Source organism: Sciurus vulgaris (genome assembly GCF_902686455.1).
Source record: "Sciurus vulgaris genome assembly, chromosome: 14".
NCBI classification, from domain to species: domain Eukaryota; kingdom Metazoa; phylum Chordata; class Mammalia; order Rodentia; family Sciuridae; genus Sciurus; species Sciurus vulgaris.
In genome coordinates this window covers 44,297,033-44,318,113 of record NC_136475.1, presented here as the reverse complement: position 1 = coordinate 44,318,113, position 21,081 = coordinate 44,297,033, and the positions used below count along the sequence as shown (strand labels likewise).

The window sequence follows — 21,081 nt, the reverse complement described above, 5'->3', positions numbered from 1 at the left end:
AGGGTATTATAGAATTCAATTTGGGAGCTAAGATAATAAAATGTTCAATTAAAGAAGTAACAGGGTGGGGGAGCTGAGGTTGTGGTCAGTGGTAGAGCACTTGCCTAGTATGTGTAAAGCAGTGGGTTCAATTTTCAGCACCACATAAAAATAAATAAATACATAGTATTGTGTCCATCTGTAACTAAAAATACTTAATAGTAACAGGGAACTTGGATTTATAAGGAATTCTATGGAGAACCATTCTTAACACACTCTTACTTTTAGAGGACAGTTGGTTTGCAAATTGCTACCTTCATAATAAGTATTCTTAAACTTTAAGTCCAGGAGCAAGGTCATGAAAGTAAGAAGAGAAACACACCAATTTTCTATGCCTAATATACTCCATCTACAGTTCCTAACAGTTCCATTTAGATGGAACCAAGTATATTGCCCAGGCAAAAGCAGTATACAATATACATATCATCTTAGAACAAAAAGATTATTTCACTAAGTATATATTTCATAATCTAAATTATTGAAAATTCTACCTAACGATTTAAGCCTGATCACTTAGCTAGATAATTTGATAAGCAAGCTAATAATAAACTATTTACAACAAAACTATAATATAATTCTCTTAGAAACTGAGTGGAATTACTTCCAGGAGACACACACACACGAACTAGTATGCTCATGTCTCTTATACAAAACAGAATATCCTAGGATGCTCATGTCCCTTATACAAAACAGAACTGTACTTGTACATAACCTACACACATCATCCTCTACACCTTAATCATCTCTAGATTACTTATAATACCTAACACAATGTAAATGCTATGTAAACAGTTGTTAAACTGTTTTGTAAAGGAATCATGACAAGGAAGAAATGTCTGTACATGTTCATTATAGACTCAATTATTTCTCCAAATACTTATGATCTGTGGTCGGATGAATCCATGGAAACAAAACCCTCAGATACAGAGGGCTGAACAATGTTTTATTCTAGTCAAACTGCATCTGCGAAATTTCTGATATGCTCAGTATTTCACCAATTTTCCCAATACAATTTGCATGTACAAAAATTCTGCTTAGCTACATAACTTTGAAACTGATTAGGTTCATTAAGCCAATATTAGTCTTCTAGCTTCCACAATGACAATTTTAAAGACATTTTTGCTTGTACCTATTTGTCAGAAAGACAGCATATTGTGTTCTATGAGGCACACATAGATGTACGAGACATAATTCCTGAAGGCAAGGAAATTATTAGTCTAATAAATGATACAGTACAGGTGAAAACATTGTACAGTAAATACCAATTAAATTCTATATAATTAAATTATATAGTATCTCACCATTTTATTATATTTGCTTTATCTCTATTTCATTTTTGGACATAACTATTAGTATGTATCCATTAATCTATCTTACTTTTAATGCATTTCAAAGAAAGCTATAGGCTTACATATGCTTCACCCCCTAAACTTTTTACATATGCATATAACTAGGGCTTAATAATTTTTATGGTGTTTTAGATAAAATTTACATAACATGAAATGCATGAATCTTAAGTGTACCATTTGCAGATTTCGACAAATGCATACACCTCTGAAAATGAAACTCCTATCAAGATATAGAACATTACCATCACTCCAGAAAGTCCCCTCATGACATTCCAGTCGATCCCCATGCAACTCTCACACTAAGAGGAAACTATGGCTAGTGCTTTTTTCAACCATAGATTAGAGTGCAAATAATCATTTTTAAATTTAAATTAAAAACAGTGATAATCAGACTAAGAAACCACAAGACTTCATGTAAATGGACAAATGGATAGATACTTGATGAAGTAAATACAGCAAAATGTTTAACAATTGTAGACATAGGTGGTGAGCATATGGGTATCAATATCAGTTATCAATTTATCTCAGTTCTAAATCTACCTTTCTTTGCCCTGCTTTATGAATCCTACAAACATTTCTCCTGGGCCAGCTCCAGGAATATGGAGTACAAGGTAAAATAAGCAAAGAGATAACTTTCCTTCCAAATTCTGGAACTCCATTATTATTATTATCATTATTATTATTACTATTATTATTATTATTATTCAGCACAGGAAAAAGCTATGCTGAGAAGACAAGCTCCAGCAGTTGCCTCAGGTACCAGTCTCCTCACTGACAGCAGGCACTTCTATAGACCATGTAAACATGAACATGACCTTTTGAAAGAGGGGCCCTATCCTAGTCTTTCTTTCTCATCCTAGAGGTAGCAGCTGCTCTTTATCATCTCTTTTATTCATACTTCCCTTTGATTCCCTCTTATTATAGTCTAAAATTTATCATGACTTTCACATAACTCAAACTACTATAAAGAGCATTCGCTGTATATCTTTTTGGAACGCTTTAAAACGTTGGGAAAGGGGAAGAGAAAGGAAGTCGATTTTCAAAAAATGTAGGGTGGAGGTTGCAGCTCAGTGGTAGAGTGCGTGCTTAAGGAGTACCCAAGGATTGGCCCTGCATTCAATTACCAGCACCAAAGAGAGAGAGAGAGAGAAGAAAAAGAAACGGAAAGACAAAAAATGGTAGTAATTAATGAAGCAGGATGGTGGAGTGAGAAAATTGTACCTTCATTTTGTGTATACTTGAATTTTTCCATAAAGGCCAAAGTATTTGAAAGAACCTTGTTGAAATGAATTTTAATAGGCAGAAATGTAGGATAAGATTGCAGTTGGAAAAAAGCACACATAAAATATGGAGGCAGAAAAGTGGAATATATATTTGGGCAATAGCAGGTAATTTGGCTAAAGTTTAAGATGTGTAACGGCAATTAATATGTTTGGTGAAATTTTCTCCTCTCCTTTTTAAACAAAAATTATGAGGTGGGGGCAATGTTTTGGACTGAGTTCCTGCACTAGACCCTAACTATCAAACCTTATAAGTCACTTATTCTAAATGCATAATCAAAATGAAACTTTAAGGAAGCAGACAGATTCCAAAACAGAACAGTTTTTCCTGAAAACAGGAGATTCCAGTCCACTGAATCAGAATAATAACCCTTACAAAAAAAGTAAGTTGTTCATCTAAGCAGTCATTTCTACCCTACAGTTTGAAATCTAGTAATCTCATACACAACCAACATCGTGGAACTTGGGCAGGTCATGTTGTCAATTTCAAAGAGTGCTATGCTTCTGTGTACAGTAGGAAATACTGTAAAGCAATGAAAATGAGGCTTATTTAGTGCACCTGACAAGTAGTTAAGACATATCCCTGAAATACCGGACTAGAAACAAATTTGAGAATTTTTGAAACAGAGGTAGCATTTGAAGTGATGTAACTCATGAATGAGTTCAATTAGGGACTGAGTGTGCAGACAGAGAAGAAAACAGGCACTCCAATGTTAAGAGATAAGAGCTTAAAAAAGAATTAACTTGAAAGGTTGAAAAGGGGTAACCAGTGAAAGAGGAAAATTAGAAAAGTATGTTATCTGAGAACTGAATGAAAAAAGTGATTCAAGAAGACATGTAGATATGATAAATGCTACTGAAGGATCAAATAAGAAAGTAAGGCATTTTATTTCTTTCCCCGAGAGTAAATCTTGGAAAAATAAAATAGAGGAAAACAGAAAGATATCACTTGGCACTCACCAGTAACAAGAGAAAACCCAGAGGTTATACCAATGTTATCCAATATAGGTATTTTATTAATTTTTTTAGGAATCCTATGCCAGAGCATCACATCTTCCTTTTAATACCCACACGAAACAGGCTTTCAGACAGCAAACTGCAAATCTTCTGGGCAGCATCAATTTTAAATGAAATCCTCTTAAATTGTTCTACTAGCTGATATTCTGACTGAGACAACCACTGTCTCCCATTCAGTTGCCACTCTTTCCTTAGAAATGCAGATCTGGCATAACTTTAAGGGTTTAGGTGACTTAAAGCTCATCTACTTGCTAAAGAGAGGATGGGTCAAAGTGTCAACGTTCACGGAGGGCAAATAAAGATCCGTGGAATGCAAGTAGGTGGGAAGAAGGGCTCGCCTCCCACAAAGAAGACGCTCAATATATATTTTTTATTTAACTTTGGAAGAGCTACACTTTACGGAGGGGATGGTACTCCCCTCCAAGACTCCAAGACGCTACCTCCTCCAGAATACGGTAGCATTTTCACACCACTAATACTTTTCGCGGAAAAGGAACCGCAACTTGAAGGCACTCTCCGGGTAAATTTGTACCCCAGTAAAAGCAACGCTGGATGGCGCACACACAGCATTCCGGGCGCTAAAGTAAAAAGAAAACCCCTCGCCTGCGGCCAGGGGCTCACCTGCCTCCGGAATGCGGAAGACCAGTAGTCCCAAATCGCCTGGGAGGGAGCGTCCCCACAAACCTCTCCTAGTCACCGGACGCCACCTGGGGTAGCGGGCTTCCTGCAGAGGGAAGGAGGACCGCGGAGGGTGGCGGCGTTCGCACTCGGTCTCCTGGGTCTGGGAGCCGCTTCTTCCACAGTTCACCCAGGTACTCCCACCTCGTCGCCTAGCAACCTGCGAAGCTGTCTCGTCTTCCCCACATTTCCATCGCCCCCGCCCCTCGGGAGCGTGTATAATGTTTTTTAAAAGGTTTTGTTTCCGGGTCGAGCCGGGTTTAAGCAGCGGAAGGTCTCTTTACCGCCCGCAGTTAGCCTCAGCAAGGGATAAAGTCTCGGTTGCGCGCCGGTGGCTGTTGTCGCTAAAGGTCTGTTTCTCCTCCCTCAAGTCACACAGGCCTTCCCTCCCGCCAATTGTGGAGCGCCATCAGGCAGTCCTTTTCCCCGGAGCTCAAACCATCCGCTCCTAGTCGACCTCCAATCAGAAGCTCCCCATCAGGGACTACTTTACAATCGGGCAAGAGCGCAAGGAGAAGGACGTGAAGAGACCCACTGGTTTCGGGAAGTGTAGTTCAACACGTGAGGAAATCCTTCGGACATAGCGCCAGAGCAGGGTTAGCGTGAACTACATTTCCCAGAGGACGCTGCTACCGGGAGCCGAGGCTTTTTCTGTCTGACACCTCACACCTTCCTGGAGTCGGTTCCGCGGTAGAGGTGACCCGACTCTTTGAGGCTCGTTTTGCAGGTGCAGAAATTGTCCGCGCATTTCCCAGTCATGGTGAGTGTGGGCCCGGGCTCCGGCCCACCTCCGACCTTTGCGCCCTGGTGTGGGGTTTCTTGCTCTTGACGGACTTTTGCAGCCATGCAAGGCGCTTTTGCGCTGTTTGTAACGCCCCGAATTTTATTCTGGGGATTGTCGCAGTATTCCAGTAATTGGGTAGGGGTTGATATCCGCCTGGGGGGCTCTTAAAGGACTCTGGAAAAGTCACTGTCCTTGGAGAGGCGCGATCTGGATCCTGCTGCATGCCTAGGGGACGGAATTAGAGTCCTGATTTTTCTCTTAAGATCGATACAGAGCTTGATAAGGACGATGGGGTCTGATAGAAAGGAATCGTGTAGTCCTAACCTCCACCCCCACCCCACCACCCACCCCCAACCCAGCTTCTTAAGCTCCAGAGTTTTTAAGGGCTTCAGCCACAAAACCCTTGAAACAAAAGGCCCTCAACTGTTAAGGCAGGATCTCATCAGGTGCTCCAGATTACGATCTATGTCTTCAGGAGACGTGTTTCCGCCATATCTAATTTCTCAAAATGTTATTTAAAACCTGTTCATTGATGTCTTTTGTAATGCCAGGACTCGTTAGCATCACTAACCAAGTAACTAGTGCAGATATTCTTTACTGTTCTGTTACGAATTCCAGAAGCACTGCTTTTAAATGTAACACAATGTAACCATCTTGTCATTAAAAATCTGGATCCCTAGGTCTCCATATCTTGTCTCTGCTGAAGGGGGAGGAGGGGTGAGGGAACTCTGACGTAGGAATAATCTGCATAGTGTTGAAGGTGACATTTGCCATCAGATTGAGGGAAGTTGCTGCAGTGTTTGTATTTATATTTGGAAATACTTTTCTCCTTTATCTCAAAATACTAAAATGGGTGGAGAGTATGAGGAAATGTTTGCGTGAATTGGAAATTTCCCAGAACCTGAAAATATATGTTTTCAAGGCAGGGGCACATTACTCCCTCAATCTGGGGAAGCACTACTAATTCCAAATAACAGTTTCCTTATTATATTGTCAGATGACATAATTACTCATTTAAATTATGGTTTCAGTAGTTTCTGTATGAATAATCTTAGCAAGAAAGCAGCGGTACTTATTATCAGAGTACTTCAGACTTTGTCGCTTTAGAACTGGACGAAGCCTTTTGAAGGTCATTGATAAACATCCAAATTGAGTTTTTTGAGACCCAGAGAGAATATGACTTGTCAAGGTCACACAACAGTTTGCATCAAGGGTCTCTCCATTTTACCATTATTGTGTCATACACTTGTCAAGTCATTCTGAAAATTTACTTTTAGTACAAGATTCTAGATGAAGATACACTCATGTTGTGAATATGAACACACCTGTGTTACCAGCATGTGGATTACCTAATACCTTTATTCCTTGGGATTCTGAAATTGGAAGGGAATTGAAGATTATTTTCATTGAATCTTAAAATGTAGCCTGGTGAGGTCAAATGACTTATGCAAGGTCACAGAGAGATCCACCGCCCCTGTTCTTGTTTTGGTTTTGCTGCACAGTAGAATGAGCCAGGCTTCACCCCTAGAAGGTCACTGGGGTGCCAGAGATAGTTTATGAGGAACAGTTCTGTCAGTTTTTTGTCTCACATGACTCAGAATCTTCCCACCTCCTCCGAAGAGCTTGTGAACAGTGACTGATTTAGAAAAGAGCCATCTTTTGTAAGCCAATTCAAAGTGAATTTTAAAGGAGGAAATTCTTTGCTTGTGTCCTTAGGGTGTAGCAGCAAGAGTAACTGAAGGAATCTGAATGGGACTACTTGCCTTTCGAATTACAGAAATCTATGTAAATTAGAAGTACATTCAAACTAGGAAGTTAAAAAGGAATACATGAGTTTTTCCATGAAATAACAGAAGAAACACTTAAATTTAAGTTTCACAACTGAGATTTTAGCACATTCTCAAGAGAAGGCCTGGTCGCATGAAGGTTATTAGTGCCCTGCCAAGAGCAAAGACATTCCTTCTTGGATCTTGGCAGACTGCCCAGCTATCTGAGCAAAGTATAGCCAGCCACCTGTGTTCACTCTGTAATAGTGTGAGAAGTCAGTGGGTCTGCCCACCCTCCCACTTGTCAACTGCAATGTTGTAAAGGAGCAGAACCAAATATGTGCTTCTCTTTACCTACTTCATCATCAAACATCCAGACCACATACTTCATACTCTTTTTTTTTTTTTTTTTTTTTTTTTTTTTTTTCCGTACTGGGGATCGAACTCAGGGACTTGCAAGGCAAGCACTCTACCAGCTGAGCTATCTCCCCAACCCTCATAGTACTTTTAATAAGGTGAAGTTGTCTACCTGTAAAAGTAATTTGCCCAAAGACCCAGAAAGACACTCCTGTTCACTAGTTGGTCAAAACCCTTTTAGTAAGGACCGTCATTAATTCCTAAAATTGGCTGTATTATTCTGTTCTGCCATCTTCCTTACACTGAAATAGCATATGTTTATATTTTTCTTTACCCTTACTTTTAATTCATTCAACAAATATTTGTAGAATACTATATGAGAGTGCAAGTTTGAATCAAATGCTTACTGCTCTTAAGGGGGCTTCACAGTCTTAATAAAGAGTAGCAGACATATAAGTAGAAGACCACAGACTATTAGAATCCTTAGAGGAAAATTTTGTAGTGACAGAGCCCCATAAGCCCTAAAATTATAATATTTGCTACTATCTTTGTGCTTTGTATGTGAACTACCTCAGTCCTACCACCCTTATCTCCTTTTAACTGTAAGGAAACAATACAGAGAGGTTAAGTAATTTATACAAGAGCATACAGCTAATGAGTTGTGGAACCAGAACTTGAGCCCCAAAGTTTGGCTCCAGAGGTCATCTCTTAATTACCACTCTTTACTGCTTCTAGCTTTCTGTTTTAGAGAATTGGTGTAACCCCTTTTTAAATTCAGATGGCTTTTAATGAATTCCCTGGCCTACAATAGTAGCAAGTACTTGATAGGGATTCAGTGGTGTATTGTTTAGTGAATTAAATAAGTTTTTCAGTTGATTGATAGACCATAACATTAGAACTTTTGGCTTAAGTAGTTTCACTTACTACAGCTGAAAATTATGGTCCCTAAGTTTCCAGCCTTCTCAAAGCAAGTATATAAGAATAAAATATCTTTTAAAATGTTTTTTTAAAACATGCTTCCAAATAATTCTTAACAGATTCAGTCTTTTTGGTAGTTATAAGATCTAGCTATTTCTTTTGCAAATATTTGAGCTCCAACTATATGCCAGGTATTCTAGTTAGTTAAGATATAACAGTAAATAGAGTAGACCAAAAGAGATAATGTAAATAAAATAGACAAAGCCTCTGGCTTTAAGGAATTTGCATTATAATGGGGCCGGAGGGAATTATTTTTTCCTCTATTTCCTTTTTCTCGTTTACTCTACTTGACTTGAAGGAAGAGGGGGAAAATGACAAAATTAAAAATTTATATAAACTATTAATAATTTTTCTGTAAATAGTAATAGTCTTTACTATTCTAGTAATGTCATTACTGTTATCCTAGTAATGATGGATCAGAATAAAAAATATTTGGTGTCATGTTATAAAATAGAAAATAACCATGTATGACATATTTAGTGCTCTTTATAAATCAAATTTGTTTTGGAATATGAATATTAAAAATGGCTTATTTATGAGATTATCATATTAGTATATTTACAGATATGAAATTCTGGGGGGAAAGTTGGTGAAAAAGTCAGGGAAGAGACCCAGATCCACAGGGAAAAACTTTCTACTTTCTCCTTAGTATGTTTCCCTTCTCTCTCTCTCTCCCTTTGTCTCCTTCTCTCTGTCTTTTTTTCCCTATGCACATCTGGTCACATCTTTGAAGAAATGCATGTATAGTCAGATTCATTTCTCTTCAAGAGTTGACACTTCTTTCCTGAGCTTTTCCTTTGACTTCTGTAGGTACCATGTGACTGAGCACTGCTGACCTTCAAATCTTAGGGTTAAGGTTAAGGATTCTTCAAGGTCGTACATGCTATTTCCCTCTCAGACATGTGACTCATCTAGAAGAGAGAATTTTAAATAAAAACAAATCAAATGCATATGTTCTCAGTCAATTCAATAATCCACTTCACTCAGGTATGGTTAGGGTGACAAGGAGTAGAAGTGCATTTACCCAGCGTTGTCACCTTGAGTCTACTTTTTCTCTGGACATAGTTCACCTTTCTTTTTTAATGACTTTGGATTTTTGAATATCAATTATTTTTGTCCACGGATCATATTGTGCTCTTTGTATGCCTACCCCCTCCTTCCTTTTAAATGTAATTTTTCCCTTAGAATCACATTGTCAACAATCAGTACTTGTTACCATTGTGTTCCTTTTTAGTATTAAAATTTATTATAATCCAGATACTATCATATTCTCATTTTTTCCTCATTAAATAAAAAAGGCATATTTTCCTCCTACATATAATTATGTTGAAGCATAATTGTTTTATTAAAATATTTGATTCAATGAAAATGGAAAGTTTTGACCACTACTCCTGTTCTTCCTTGTGCAAAGAATTCTAAGCAGATGGAGTGGGAGATTTGCATAATAAGGTTTTGGGAGGCTCTTGCCAGGGTTTGTATCACCACATACTGCACACATTGACATTGTTAGGCCTATTTTAGTGGTAACATATCCAAAAAAAAAAAAGGATAGGATTGTGTAAGTAAATACAGGATAGCACTTTGTGCTCCTCGTACAGAGAGTTAACACTACATCAACGCAGCCAGAGACAGTTCTGGAAGTTTCTCAGTTGACTTGTGTATGCTGTATTTACCTATACTAGGTGTGAAGAGACTTAAAACTTATATGGGTCTTTTTTATTGCAGTCCGAACCAATCAGAGTCCTTGTGACTGGAGCAGCTGGTCAGATTGCGTATTCACTGTTATACAGTATTGGAAATGGATCTGTCTTTGGTAAAGACCAGGTAGGGGCATGTCTATAAATCTTGGTATTAGAGTAAGACTGTTGTTAATAAAACCCTTCATTTAGTTGCAAACAAATTATAAAATGGTAAAGAAATGAATAGTTCCAATAAAAGTAATAGATGCATTGCTATAAATGGAAGCTAGTAAAGTATTTATATGCATCCCTGCACGCAGTGAAATAGTTTGCAAATCAGAACTATTCCTCTGTACTGTATTTAGTTAACTTGACCCAACCAGAAGGTGCCAGTGATATCACTATAGTGATATCACTAAGGATATCACTAAGATCACAGGCTATCGCTAAGGATAGTAACTGCTTAGAGTTCTGTGAGTTGTTGAATCAGCACTTCCTTGTTCATAAATGGTCTTCTTTTGAACCAAAATGGACAGAAAATCAGCTTCCCAACAGAGCAACAAGATGTATCCCATTTGTTTACAATAAAAATGAATTCAAAAAAATCAATAAAAAAATAAAGCTTGAAATGGTAGATTTAGACAAAAAAAAAATCAGCTTCCCAGTTGGAAGCAGACACCCTAATTCTAGCAGGTCTGATTAATACACTAAAATCTTTTTTCTAAAGTATGTATTAATTCTTTTCCTTAACCCACACATATTGAACTCTTCCTTCATGTCAGATATTGTACTTAGTATCCATGAATTGAAATCAAATATACAGCTATTAACAATAAGAGCAAGCTGTGGAATCTCATTTCAATTTGAGATTCCTTTCATGTACTTTAAAATTCATTACACATGATTACGTCTGTTTCTGTTATCAAATAATTGCTGGTTTTATAGCATTTCTTACTCTGAAAGTGCAGTGTTAGATACCTGAGCTCCTAATGTAATTATCATGGCTAATGAATAAGGCTTTATACATACACACACAAACAAAAACTTTGAAAGAACTTTTTGTGACTAAATGATAAAAACATACCCTGATAGATGCTGTCCTTGCTATTTGGCAGCCTATCATTCTTGTGCTGCTGGATATCACTCCCATGATGGGTGTTCTGGATGGTGTCCTAATGGAACTGCAAGACTGTGCCCTTCCCCTCCTGAAAGGTAAGTTGGAAAGTCAGTTTTAACCTGGCACACGCCTAAAATCCCAGCTACTCAGAAGACTGAGGCAGGAGGACTACAAGTTCAATACCAGTCTACGCAACTTCGCAAGACCCTATTTCAAAATAAAACAAAAAAATTTAAAAGGACTGGAGCTGTAGCTTAGTGGTAGAGTGCCCCTGTGTTCAATCCCCACTTCTACAAAAAAGGAAATTAAAAATAGAGAAAAAGGGTTTTATATGTCTTAACAAAAATAGATTTTTGATTTTTATTGAAGTCTTAATTAGAAATTAGTTCATGAAAGTATTTCACTTTTTGGTTTTAGAAGTATAGATTTTTGTGGTTGGGGAGTGGGGTGGAATATCAAAGCCAGGGCTTCAGGCATGCTAGGCAGGCTCTCAACCAAGAGCTATACCGCCAGCACAAACTACAACTACTTTTTAACATGTACACAAGAGTAAATAAGGGTAAAAGTGAGAAACAATCTGTCAAGTAAAAAGCTACTTTTTCTTCAACATGTCTGTATATAATTTATTATACTAATTAGGGATAATATCACATAGGATTATATACCAGAGGTTATCTACATTATGTTGGGATTTAATGTCTATTTAAATGCTAATAGTCACATCCCATTAATGGAAAACTTTTTCAATTCTGAAGGATGTCCTCCAGAGCCATACACTGCCTTGGAAGTTACTTGGTCCCACATATATGGTCCCATTCCATCTGCCATTCATCAGGTTGAGACATAGTATAAATGGTCCTAATCATATACTACATAGTTTATGAAAACTCACAGGAGTTCAGCTAAGTACCTTTGAGAATTATTGAACTACTACTCAAATATAAGACAAAAGTCTTAAATCTGATTAAAAAGTTTATTAAAATATCAGGTCATATTATAAACTAATTTGAATTTTTTTTATACCTCCATGATGGTCTTTTTCTTTTCATGAGGATTAATGATACTCTACTAGAAGTTTGCACTAAACGTAATATATACACATCCCCAAAAAGTAGCCTCCTTCTTAATATTCATGTATCTCTTCAGTAGACATTTACTAAAATAGATATTCTACCATCTAAATCATTTGGTTGCATGGTTCTATAAAAGAATATATGATTGGGCCCAAGCTTTTCTGTTGCTCCCTTTCCTTACCTAGTCTTTTCCAAATCAACTTCTTCTGATGTTGTTTCCCGTTCGCAACCCTTTCTCTGCTGATTTCCCTCTGCTCTGTAGTGGGCCTAGTTTGTTCTCTAGCAGGTATGATTATGACAAGGAATATTCTGCAAATGGGAATGTATGACTGGGAAGGGGAAGCTGGGTATTTTTTCTTTCTAACTGGTCTTCCTGCAGATGCCCAATTTGGGGACTTGCAGTCCACTGACACCAGTCCACTGGTCTAAAAATTTACCAATGAAAATGCCATTTATGACCATTTTAATGCAGTCAACAAAAGAAAATCAAAAATACATGTTCTGTAACTGAAAAGCAAGTTGTATGTGTTTATTGAAATGACACTGTAACATGGTAGTTGAACTCTATCTAGACTGATGTGGGTGGGAATTATAGCCTTCCTCACTATCTTAACATAGTAGCTAGCTAATCTCTTTAAAGCTCAGTGTTTTCATCTCTAAAATGTGAAGATAAATTTGATAATATAAATTTCCTAGCATTATCCTGGCATAACACTCCTCAATAAACACGAACTATTTTTAAAGTAATCGTTAAAGACCTTAAGGTAATTATAATTTAAAGGTTAGGTGAATTAGTTGCTCTTTTGGTAAATTAGTTGCTTTTTTGTTTTCTCTGAATAATAATAATAAATGTTGAATAATAAATGTTGCTTCAAATTATACCTTGCATCATATATGACTAAAAAATAATAGGTATAGAAGGTTTGAAGTTGACTTAATTATTGGAAATAGGAAAAGTAAAGTAAAATTTTTATTAACATTTCTGCCAGTGTTAGATGGTTATATTAATATGTGGTCTTTCTTGGCCCCTACAGGGTGTATCAATGTGATATGAAAAAAATAAACATTGCTATTTGTTTTCACTTTGGTAACAGAATTAATAAGTAGATTTAATATAAAAAAGAAAACTTCAGACTTGGATATTTAAATAGCTCAGCATTTTGTTTGCCATGTGCATAGATGTCATCGCTACAGATAAAGAAGAGGTTGCCTTCAAAGACCTGGATGTGGCTGTTCTTGTGGGCTCTATGCCAAGAAGGGAAGGCATGGAGAGGAAAGATTTACTGAAAGCAAATGTGAAAATCTTCAAAAGCCAGGGTGCAGCCTTGGAGAAATATGCTAAGAAGTCAGTTAAGGTAACCAACATGTATTTCATTCAGGTTTTTCATTATTGTCAAATGAACTTTGAGCTTTCAGCATTTAAGTGAAAACAACATTGTTACCCTTTTTTTCTGGTCTGTGCAGTGATTGGTAAATACAGAGTTTTGCTTGATAAGGTCTCCCTTTCTGAATCTTTTTCTTATAGTGTAGATATCTATTTGCAGGAATACTCAAAAATATTTTGCCTGTTACCATAATATGGAAATTTAGTGTTAGTTATTAAACTTATAAAGCTGAAACAACTTTCTGATGCCTTTTTGCTGTGTGAAAATACTTGTCCAGACATTTAGGCTCTCTGGTTAAAGGTTTGACTTTCAATACACTTCCCTGTCGTGACTTGAAAAAAAAGGTATAAGAAAATTCCTCTTTAAAAAAAAATAAAAAGATTTTTGAGGCAAAAGAATTGCAATTTCCAGGCCAGGCTCAGCAGCTTAGCAAAACCCTATCTCAAAATAAAAAAATAAAAAGGTCTGGGGAAGGACTGGAGTTGTGGCTTAGTGGTAGAACACTTACCTGACATGTGTGAGGCCCTGAGTTTGATACTCAGCACCACATGTAAATAAATAAAATGAAAGATCCATTGACAACTAAGAAAAAATTTTTAAATAATTAAAAAAAAAAAAAAAAAAGGTCTGGGTATATATAGCACAGTAGTAAAGTGCCCCTGTGTTCACTCCCTAATACCAAAAAAGAATTTTCAAGATGGCAAATAAAGTGTCCTATCTGTGACACTTCATAGATTTCTTTATTTTTGTTAGATATAGACTTTATTTTAAATACTTAATGGAAAATAATAGAAATGAGCAGAAATCCACAGGCTTGGCAAAAGATTGAGGTTGTTCAGACCACTAAAATCCAGGCTGCTTTGATTTGTGGTATTGTTTGCATAGTAATCCCACCTCTGCAAAGTGTCCTTGTTTGGGGGAGATATTCACTGGCACTGGAGTATTTAGTGATCATGAAGCATCATAACTGAACCTTGTTCTCAAAAGGACCAAAGAATGATTATAGTGTATGTGTGGAGAGAGAGCCGTAGGATGGAGCAAATTGGAGAATCTATCCAAATGGGAGTCTATTCCTATAATAGTCTTGCAGCTTTTCTGTAAATTTGATAGTATTTCTAAATAAATAAACTTCCTTACATTATCATTTTATTAAAGATTCTTATACCTAACAATCTATATATACATTTTCCTGTGCTATAATTCAGTGTTGACTAAACCTCTCCAATACAAAAAAATAACCCGAAGCATTTTCTCCTGAAGATTGATTCAGTAGATCTGGGAAGGGAAAAGGAATGGTAATCTGTATTTTAGCAAATAGCCAGGCAATTCTTAGAATTAGGCAAATTTAAGGAGTACTTTTAGTTCACAGAGACGTTGTTTTCTTAAACTCAAAAACAAGAAGATGTTATGAATGAATCAAACTCTGAGATGGAGCCTTAGATTACATACTTTGTTGCAGTAAGTTAAATAAATGCTGTGTTTATTTTCACACAAAAACAAAATAGAAAGAAATGCACTTTAGGTCTTGGACATTGCCAACTGAGAAGTGACTTATATACATGACAGTGGCTTTATCAAAAAAATGTTTTCAGTAGTCACACCAAACATTAACAAGTCAAAAATAAAATGCTTTTCAAAGGGAGGATAGAAACCTACAAACTACAATGGTAATTGTGTATGTTTAGTTCACTTAGACTTGATATACAGGCTACCAGTTAACACATTTCAGTGGAATTCTAAGATAGTTCAATAAGTATTCATTCTGTAAACTCTTCTCTGCCTCCCATCCATCCTAGGTCATTGTTGTGGGAAACCCAGCAAATACCAATTGCCTGACTGCCTCTAAGTCAGCTCCATCCATCCCCAAGGAGAATTTCAGTTGCTTGACTCGTTTGGATCACAACCGAGCTAAATCTCAAGTAAGAAAAATAAATGCCTTTTAAATTTGTGAGTTTTAGATTTAAAGCCTTTTTCTCTCACTTTTAAAATAACTGAATCTTAGTTTGTGCTTTTGTCGTTGTTTTTGTTTAGTAATTATTAAATTAAAGGTGAATTATTATTAAATTTGTTAGTAAATTTTTACATCTGTTCTTTTAAAGACCAGAGACTTTTAACTCTATTAAGAGTTAAAATTTCAAGTAGTAATAGTTAAAAATTTGTTACTAATATAATATTTCCCATGATGATACATAATTTAGTTTAATTTTATCAGATACTTAGGAGATCATTAAAAAAACTTGAGTTTTATGTAGTTGTGTGGTTCTGCTTCCTTTTCCTTGTAGCTAAGCAATCAGATTCACTGTTTGGGGTTTGTTTTGAGGTGTCAGAAATTGAACCCAGGGGCACTCTACCACTGAGCAACATCCCCAGCCTTTTTTCTTTCACTTTTATTTTGAGATAGAGTGTCTCACCAAGTTGGAGAGCCTAGTCTTGAACTTGTGATCCTCCTGCCTCCACCTTCCAAGTTCCAGACATGGGCCACCACACCCAGCCAGAAAAAAGATTTTAATTTTTAATTTTATATCTAATTTAGTTTTCAGTTTTATATTCTTTAAATATTCTGTGTGTGTGTGTGTCTGTCTGTCCGTCCATCCATTTTCCTGCTTTCATTACATAGGAGCTAGATTTTAATTGTTGTTAATTTTCCTTACCCCTTAGCACCTTAAATAAATTTGCCAAGGAGTCAAACCAAACCCTTGTGCATGTTATGACATAATGATATCAAATGACTTACTAGCTCTGTGACCTTGAGGATGAATATTTAAGCTATAAAATAAAATAATAATTGCATCTACCTCAGAGAATTGTTGTGAGGATTGAATAAGAAAAGATCCATTTTAAGCCCTTAACATGGTACATGTCACATAGTCAAATATAGTAAAGGTTGACTGCTATTATTTTTTAGTTTGGTTTTGTTCTTTTTATTAGGAGGGATACACCCTAAAGTTGAAAAGAGCCTCACCTTGGAAATAGCTTCCTCAACATTCCAGTTATTTAAGAAGCTCATTGGATAGCAAACTTGAAATATAAACATTCCATGAGAGGCTTTAGGCTGTTGGCAGGGTCGGTGGCTGAAAAGAAATGGGAATTTGTTCAAATGACTAGTTGTAGGAGACTCAAGTACTATGGGACAATTATAAAGGAAAAGATGTACTGCAGTTGTACACTCCAGATTGCCAGATGGTTACTTAGTTTCTACAGAGAGGAAAGAGGTAAAATAATGACACTGATAATCCCCTCCTTTGCTGTTTCATCTGAGACCTCAGTAGAAACAGACATTGGAAAATTCTGCTTCCAGAGATATTACTGAGTGAGACTTTGTCCCAGTTGCTGAACAGTTTTACTTGTGGGAGAAAAGTCATGAATAAGCCAAAAGGGAAGAAGCTGTCTCATCAAACTTTAACGATCACTTTTGGCACATATTGATCATTATTCACAGGCCCTTGGTTAGCAGTGTTTCCTCATGTCAGTCTGGTACAGGGAAAGCTCTTAGAAAGTTTTTAAAGAAACAGTTTCTTCCTCTTATAGAAGTTATACCCAGTGAGAAAACAACAAACCCAAAGATTATTTTTTTCTTACATGAATGGTTACTAATCTTAACATAATTTGTTTTGAAACTTGGAAGGCTCTGCTATCTGGTGACTTTCTCACCTGCAGGACTTCCCTGTGTACTTGCAAACCAGAGCTGTATGTGACTGCTGACAAGGTAATTGACAGTGATGCTAGTTGACTGGGATTAAAGGGAAAGAAATTACTAGGTCTGGAAAATTAGTCAAAAACTTTAACAGACCTATATGACAAACACAAAAGTGTCTAAGGAAGCCAGGAGCTATTGTCCTAGGGAGACGTTAACTAGACTAACTCTGGCATGAATGACATTCAGAAACAACATCCACTGGGTGCATAGTACCTGCCCTTTGCTGTCCAGATGGAACTGGTTAGCTCAAGAGATGAAAGGAGCAAGAGGGAGTAGGCAGCATGAACAAAGAAGTTCATGGGAGAAGTTCAGGGGAGCCCCAGAGGCCTGTAGGGAGGAGAGGATTAGGGGCTGTTGAAGCTGACATTCATGGGGATTTAGTAAAGTGTATCTCAGATTACTAGCCCAAGGTGTAAAAACAGATACAGATATTCATAAACATATAAATATTTTTAAATACTCATATTTAACACTTTATTATAAAATACATTTTGTATTTGATGGTTTCATCCAACTATAGGCTAATGTAAGTGTTCTGAGCTAAGGTAAGCCAAGCTAAGCTATGATGTTTGCTAGTTTAGGGATATGCAATGCATTTCAACTTGGAATATTTTCAATTTTTAATGGGTTTTATCAGGATTTAACCATGTCTTAAAGTGCATCGGTGTGTGTGTTATTGGTAGTTTCCTAATCTATAAAATGGAGACAACAGATATACTTTGGTAATATAAGTCCCTTTCAACTACAAGATTTCACATTTAAGATTATTTGAAAATTAATCTGTTATGGTATATAATAAAAATTTCACCTAAATATGGAGAAAGTACTTTAAATACCTGCTTGCTCAGAAGTACTAAGTAGACATCTCCATGTAAGCATTAATAACAACAAAGATTATATTTATGCATTGAAAAAATACCTCTGTATTGATGTTTTACATTTTGTAAACCTACTACTCTTAAATATTCTATTTAAATATTCTACTCTATAACGTTTCAAATTCAGTTAACCCTAGTAAGCTATTTTAGGTAATTGCCAATCAATGAAAGTTACACTTTTGCAAATCAATATAACTCTGCTTTCTTGAAGTTTCAGAAACTTTTTATCTTTACTTAAAGACCTTTATCAAACAAGTCACCATTTTAAATAATTTGTCTAAATAGTGCGTTTGTTTTAAATTCAACTAGATTGCTCTTAAACTTGGTGTAACTGCTGACGATGTAAAGAACGTCATTATCTGGGGAAACCATTCCTCAACTCAGTATCCAGATGTCAACCATGCCAAGGTGAAATTGCAAGGAAAGGAAGTTGGTGTTTATGAAGCTCTGAAAGATGACAGTTGGCTCAAGGGAGAATTCATCACGGTAAGAAAAAATCTGAGTCCTCTTAACAGCCAAGCATAAAGAACTTGAGAAATACACCACATTGCTGTCCTTCATGTCCCCAATAAATAGAAAGAGAAACCTCAAGGAGAGCAGGTGTTTCACAGTTGCTCTGAGACCTGCATACTTTGTTCTGGAATCCTACAAAGCCATGATCCAATCTGATCTGATGTGTTGTACAGCAATTGAGATTGATTGTCACTTTTGGAAAAGCTAGAGTACCCTCTAGTCATCTGGTTATCTTTATACCAACATCCATTTCTTTGTATAAAGTGTGATAAACATTCTAGGGAAATTTTGTACTTTTCTGTTTTCAGAAAGATTGGTGCTTATAACCAGATTAGGTTAATAAGTTCAACATTGGGTAGTTGCATGATGTTAGAGGCAACACGCTAAGCTTTGGTTGCAGCCTTTCATTCTAGGTCAACTTGAAACTGATGATATTTTGTTATCATGATCAAGTAACACTGCCACATCTGCCTGCCCCTCCACAGACTGTGCAACAGCGTGGTGCTGCTGTCATCAAGGCTCGGAAACTCTCCAGTGCAATGTCTGCTGCGAAAGCCATCTCTGATCACATTAGAGACATCTGGTTTGGAACTCCAGAGGTGAGGATGCAGTGATAATTTTTATATATATATTATATATATATATATATACATATATTATATATGTGAATATTATATATATTATTTTATATATAAATATATAAATGTGTGTATGTACATACACATAACATATTTTGGTCCCCTGATGCTGTAATATTAAAAAGTAGAGCCTTAGTGGCAAAACTGGTTAGGTTCATTTCCCAGCTCAGCTGTCTTCTAATAAACTAATCTTGGGGAAGTTATTTAACCTTTCTGAGCTGTTTTATCATCTATTACATGACATTTACCTCAAAGGATTATGAGGGTTAAACATGATAATATATAGAAAACCATTTTTCTTCAATATCAAGCAGAAGCTTCCTCATCTATAAAATAAGGATATGTTTTTCTAATCTACTTTACACATAATTTGGAAGAGTAGAATGAGATACTATCCATGAAAATTGTCTTGTCATGGAAGTACCTGGTGCTGATGATGGTTCCTTATACAGTAATGAAGTCATGCACATAGTAAGAAAATCACCTGGTTTAATTTTGTTGGCTTACATGTTGTTTGTTTAGACTAATCCCACTGTGCCATGAAAATACAAAACATTTTTTTTGTGGGGTGTTTTTTTTTAGGGAGAATTTGTGTCCATGGGTGTTATCTCAGATGGCAACTCCTATGGTATTCCTGATGATCTTCTCTACTCATTCCCTGTTGTAATCAAGGTAGGATGTTTGGGGGTTATTTCCTTTCTGTGGGAAAGTAGTTATATGTTTTTCTCAAAATAGGTATAATGTGACCTACAAAGTTATTCCTTTAATAAACAATACTCTTTTTTCCTCAATTTGAGTATTATATATATGATAATTTCAAGTCATTAAAAGATTGAAATTGATCTAGAAAGCATGATTCAACTCTTACCATCAGGTGAATTATATTATCATAGTATTAGCTACATACAAATCTTATTTTATTTCTAAATGAAGCAATGGTTTTCAGTGTTGTTGCTTTTTGTTATAACCATAGTAAAGTCAATAGCCTTTATAATTTTTTGAGATTAAATGGTTCTAAATTCAAGTGTTAACTTTTTTTTGAGAATTATCTTATAATTTTAAGATTTGGATCCTGGGCTGAGCTCAGAGGTAGATAGAGCATTGCCTAGCCTGTGTAAGGCTTGGGTTTGATCCCTAGCACCACAAAAAAGTTTGAATTCTGTTTTATTTCTTTGGAATCAGATTTTATAGCAAGTATACCTCTAAATATAAATTCAAACTAGGTTGTTGCTTGCTGGAAGATCAATTCTAGTTAATTAATCTCTTATTTACAATTATTTTCAAACAGAATAAGACCTGGAAATTTGTTGAAGGTCTCCCTATTAATGATTTCTCACGTGAGAAGATGGACCTTACTGCAAAGGAACTGGCAGAAGAAAAAGAAACTGCTTTTGAATTTCTGTCTTCCGCATGACTAGACAATCATTTTGATGTTATTAAATGCTCCAAAGCTGAAGAATCTAAATGTCGTCTTTGACTTTAGTACCAAATAATAATGATGCTATACTTAAATTACTTGTAAAAACACCACATTGTGAAGATTATGTGCTGCTTGGTACAGATTTGTGAAAGTCTCATCATGCTATTAGTGCTGCATTCTAAATAAAAATATGTATTCAAGTGAAAGTGACTTGATTCTACTTTCTAGCTAATTTTAATATCCAGAAAACAAATGTGTATGTTTCTCAGCTTGTTTAAGGGGTCATGATTGTTTTTTTCTTTTAAAACCAAGGAAGGATAATAAAAATGGGAAATACTACAAACTAAAGCACAAGTCTCTTACATTTAAATAGAATAGGAAATCCACCTTGTGATAATGAATCAATCTTTTTCAGAATATATTTTTAAATACT

The 21,081-nt window shown here is 36.1% G+C and overlaps 2 protein-coding genes across 9 annotated transcripts in view; one reads left to right on the top strand and one right to left on the bottom strand.

The window, feature by feature from the left end:
• The window catches only part of WDPCP (WD repeat containing planar cell polarity effector), a 390,926-nt gene extending 386,286 nt beyond the window's left edge, over positions 1–4,640 (bottom strand). For 6 of the 8 annotated variants that reach the window (XR_013758962.1, XM_079109697.1, XM_079109694.1 and 3 more), the window contains exon 1: positions 4,307–4,445. The gene's annotated coding sequence lies outside the window, so the exon portion shown is untranslated. Of the gene's footprint in view, positions 1–4,306 lie in introns of all 8 variants that reach the window. The other 2 variants (XM_079109698.1, XM_079109695.1) reach the window with 2 other exon arrangements.
• A 323-nt stretch (positions 4,641–4,963) lies between these two features.
• Positions 4,964–20,854, top strand: MDH1 (malate dehydrogenase 1). Its single transcript, XM_079109731.1, has 9 exons — positions 4,964–5,123; positions 9,974–10,072; positions 11,043–11,139; positions 13,297–13,472; positions 15,299–15,421; positions 18,387–18,563; positions 19,076–19,189; positions 19,811–19,900; positions 20,517–20,854. The coding sequence occupies exons 1-9, from the start codon at positions 5,121–5,123 to the stop codon at positions 20,640–20,642; spliced, it is 1,005 nt and encodes a 334-aa protein (XP_078965857.1). The 5' UTR covers positions 4,964–5,120; the 3' UTR covers positions 20,643–20,854.
• Positions 20,855–21,081: the final 227 nt, after the last annotated feature.

Coding starts and splice junctions, on each gene's coding strand:
- MDH1 (XM_079109731.1), top strand. Junction 11,140..13,296: donor TGCCCTTCCCCTCCTGAAAG/GTAAGTTGGAAA, acceptor CCATGTGCATAG/ATGTCATCGCTACAGATAAA. Junction 15,422..18,386: donor ACAACCGAGCTAAATCTCAA/GTAAGAAAAATA, acceptor AAATTCAACTAG/ATTGCTCTTAAACTTGGTGT.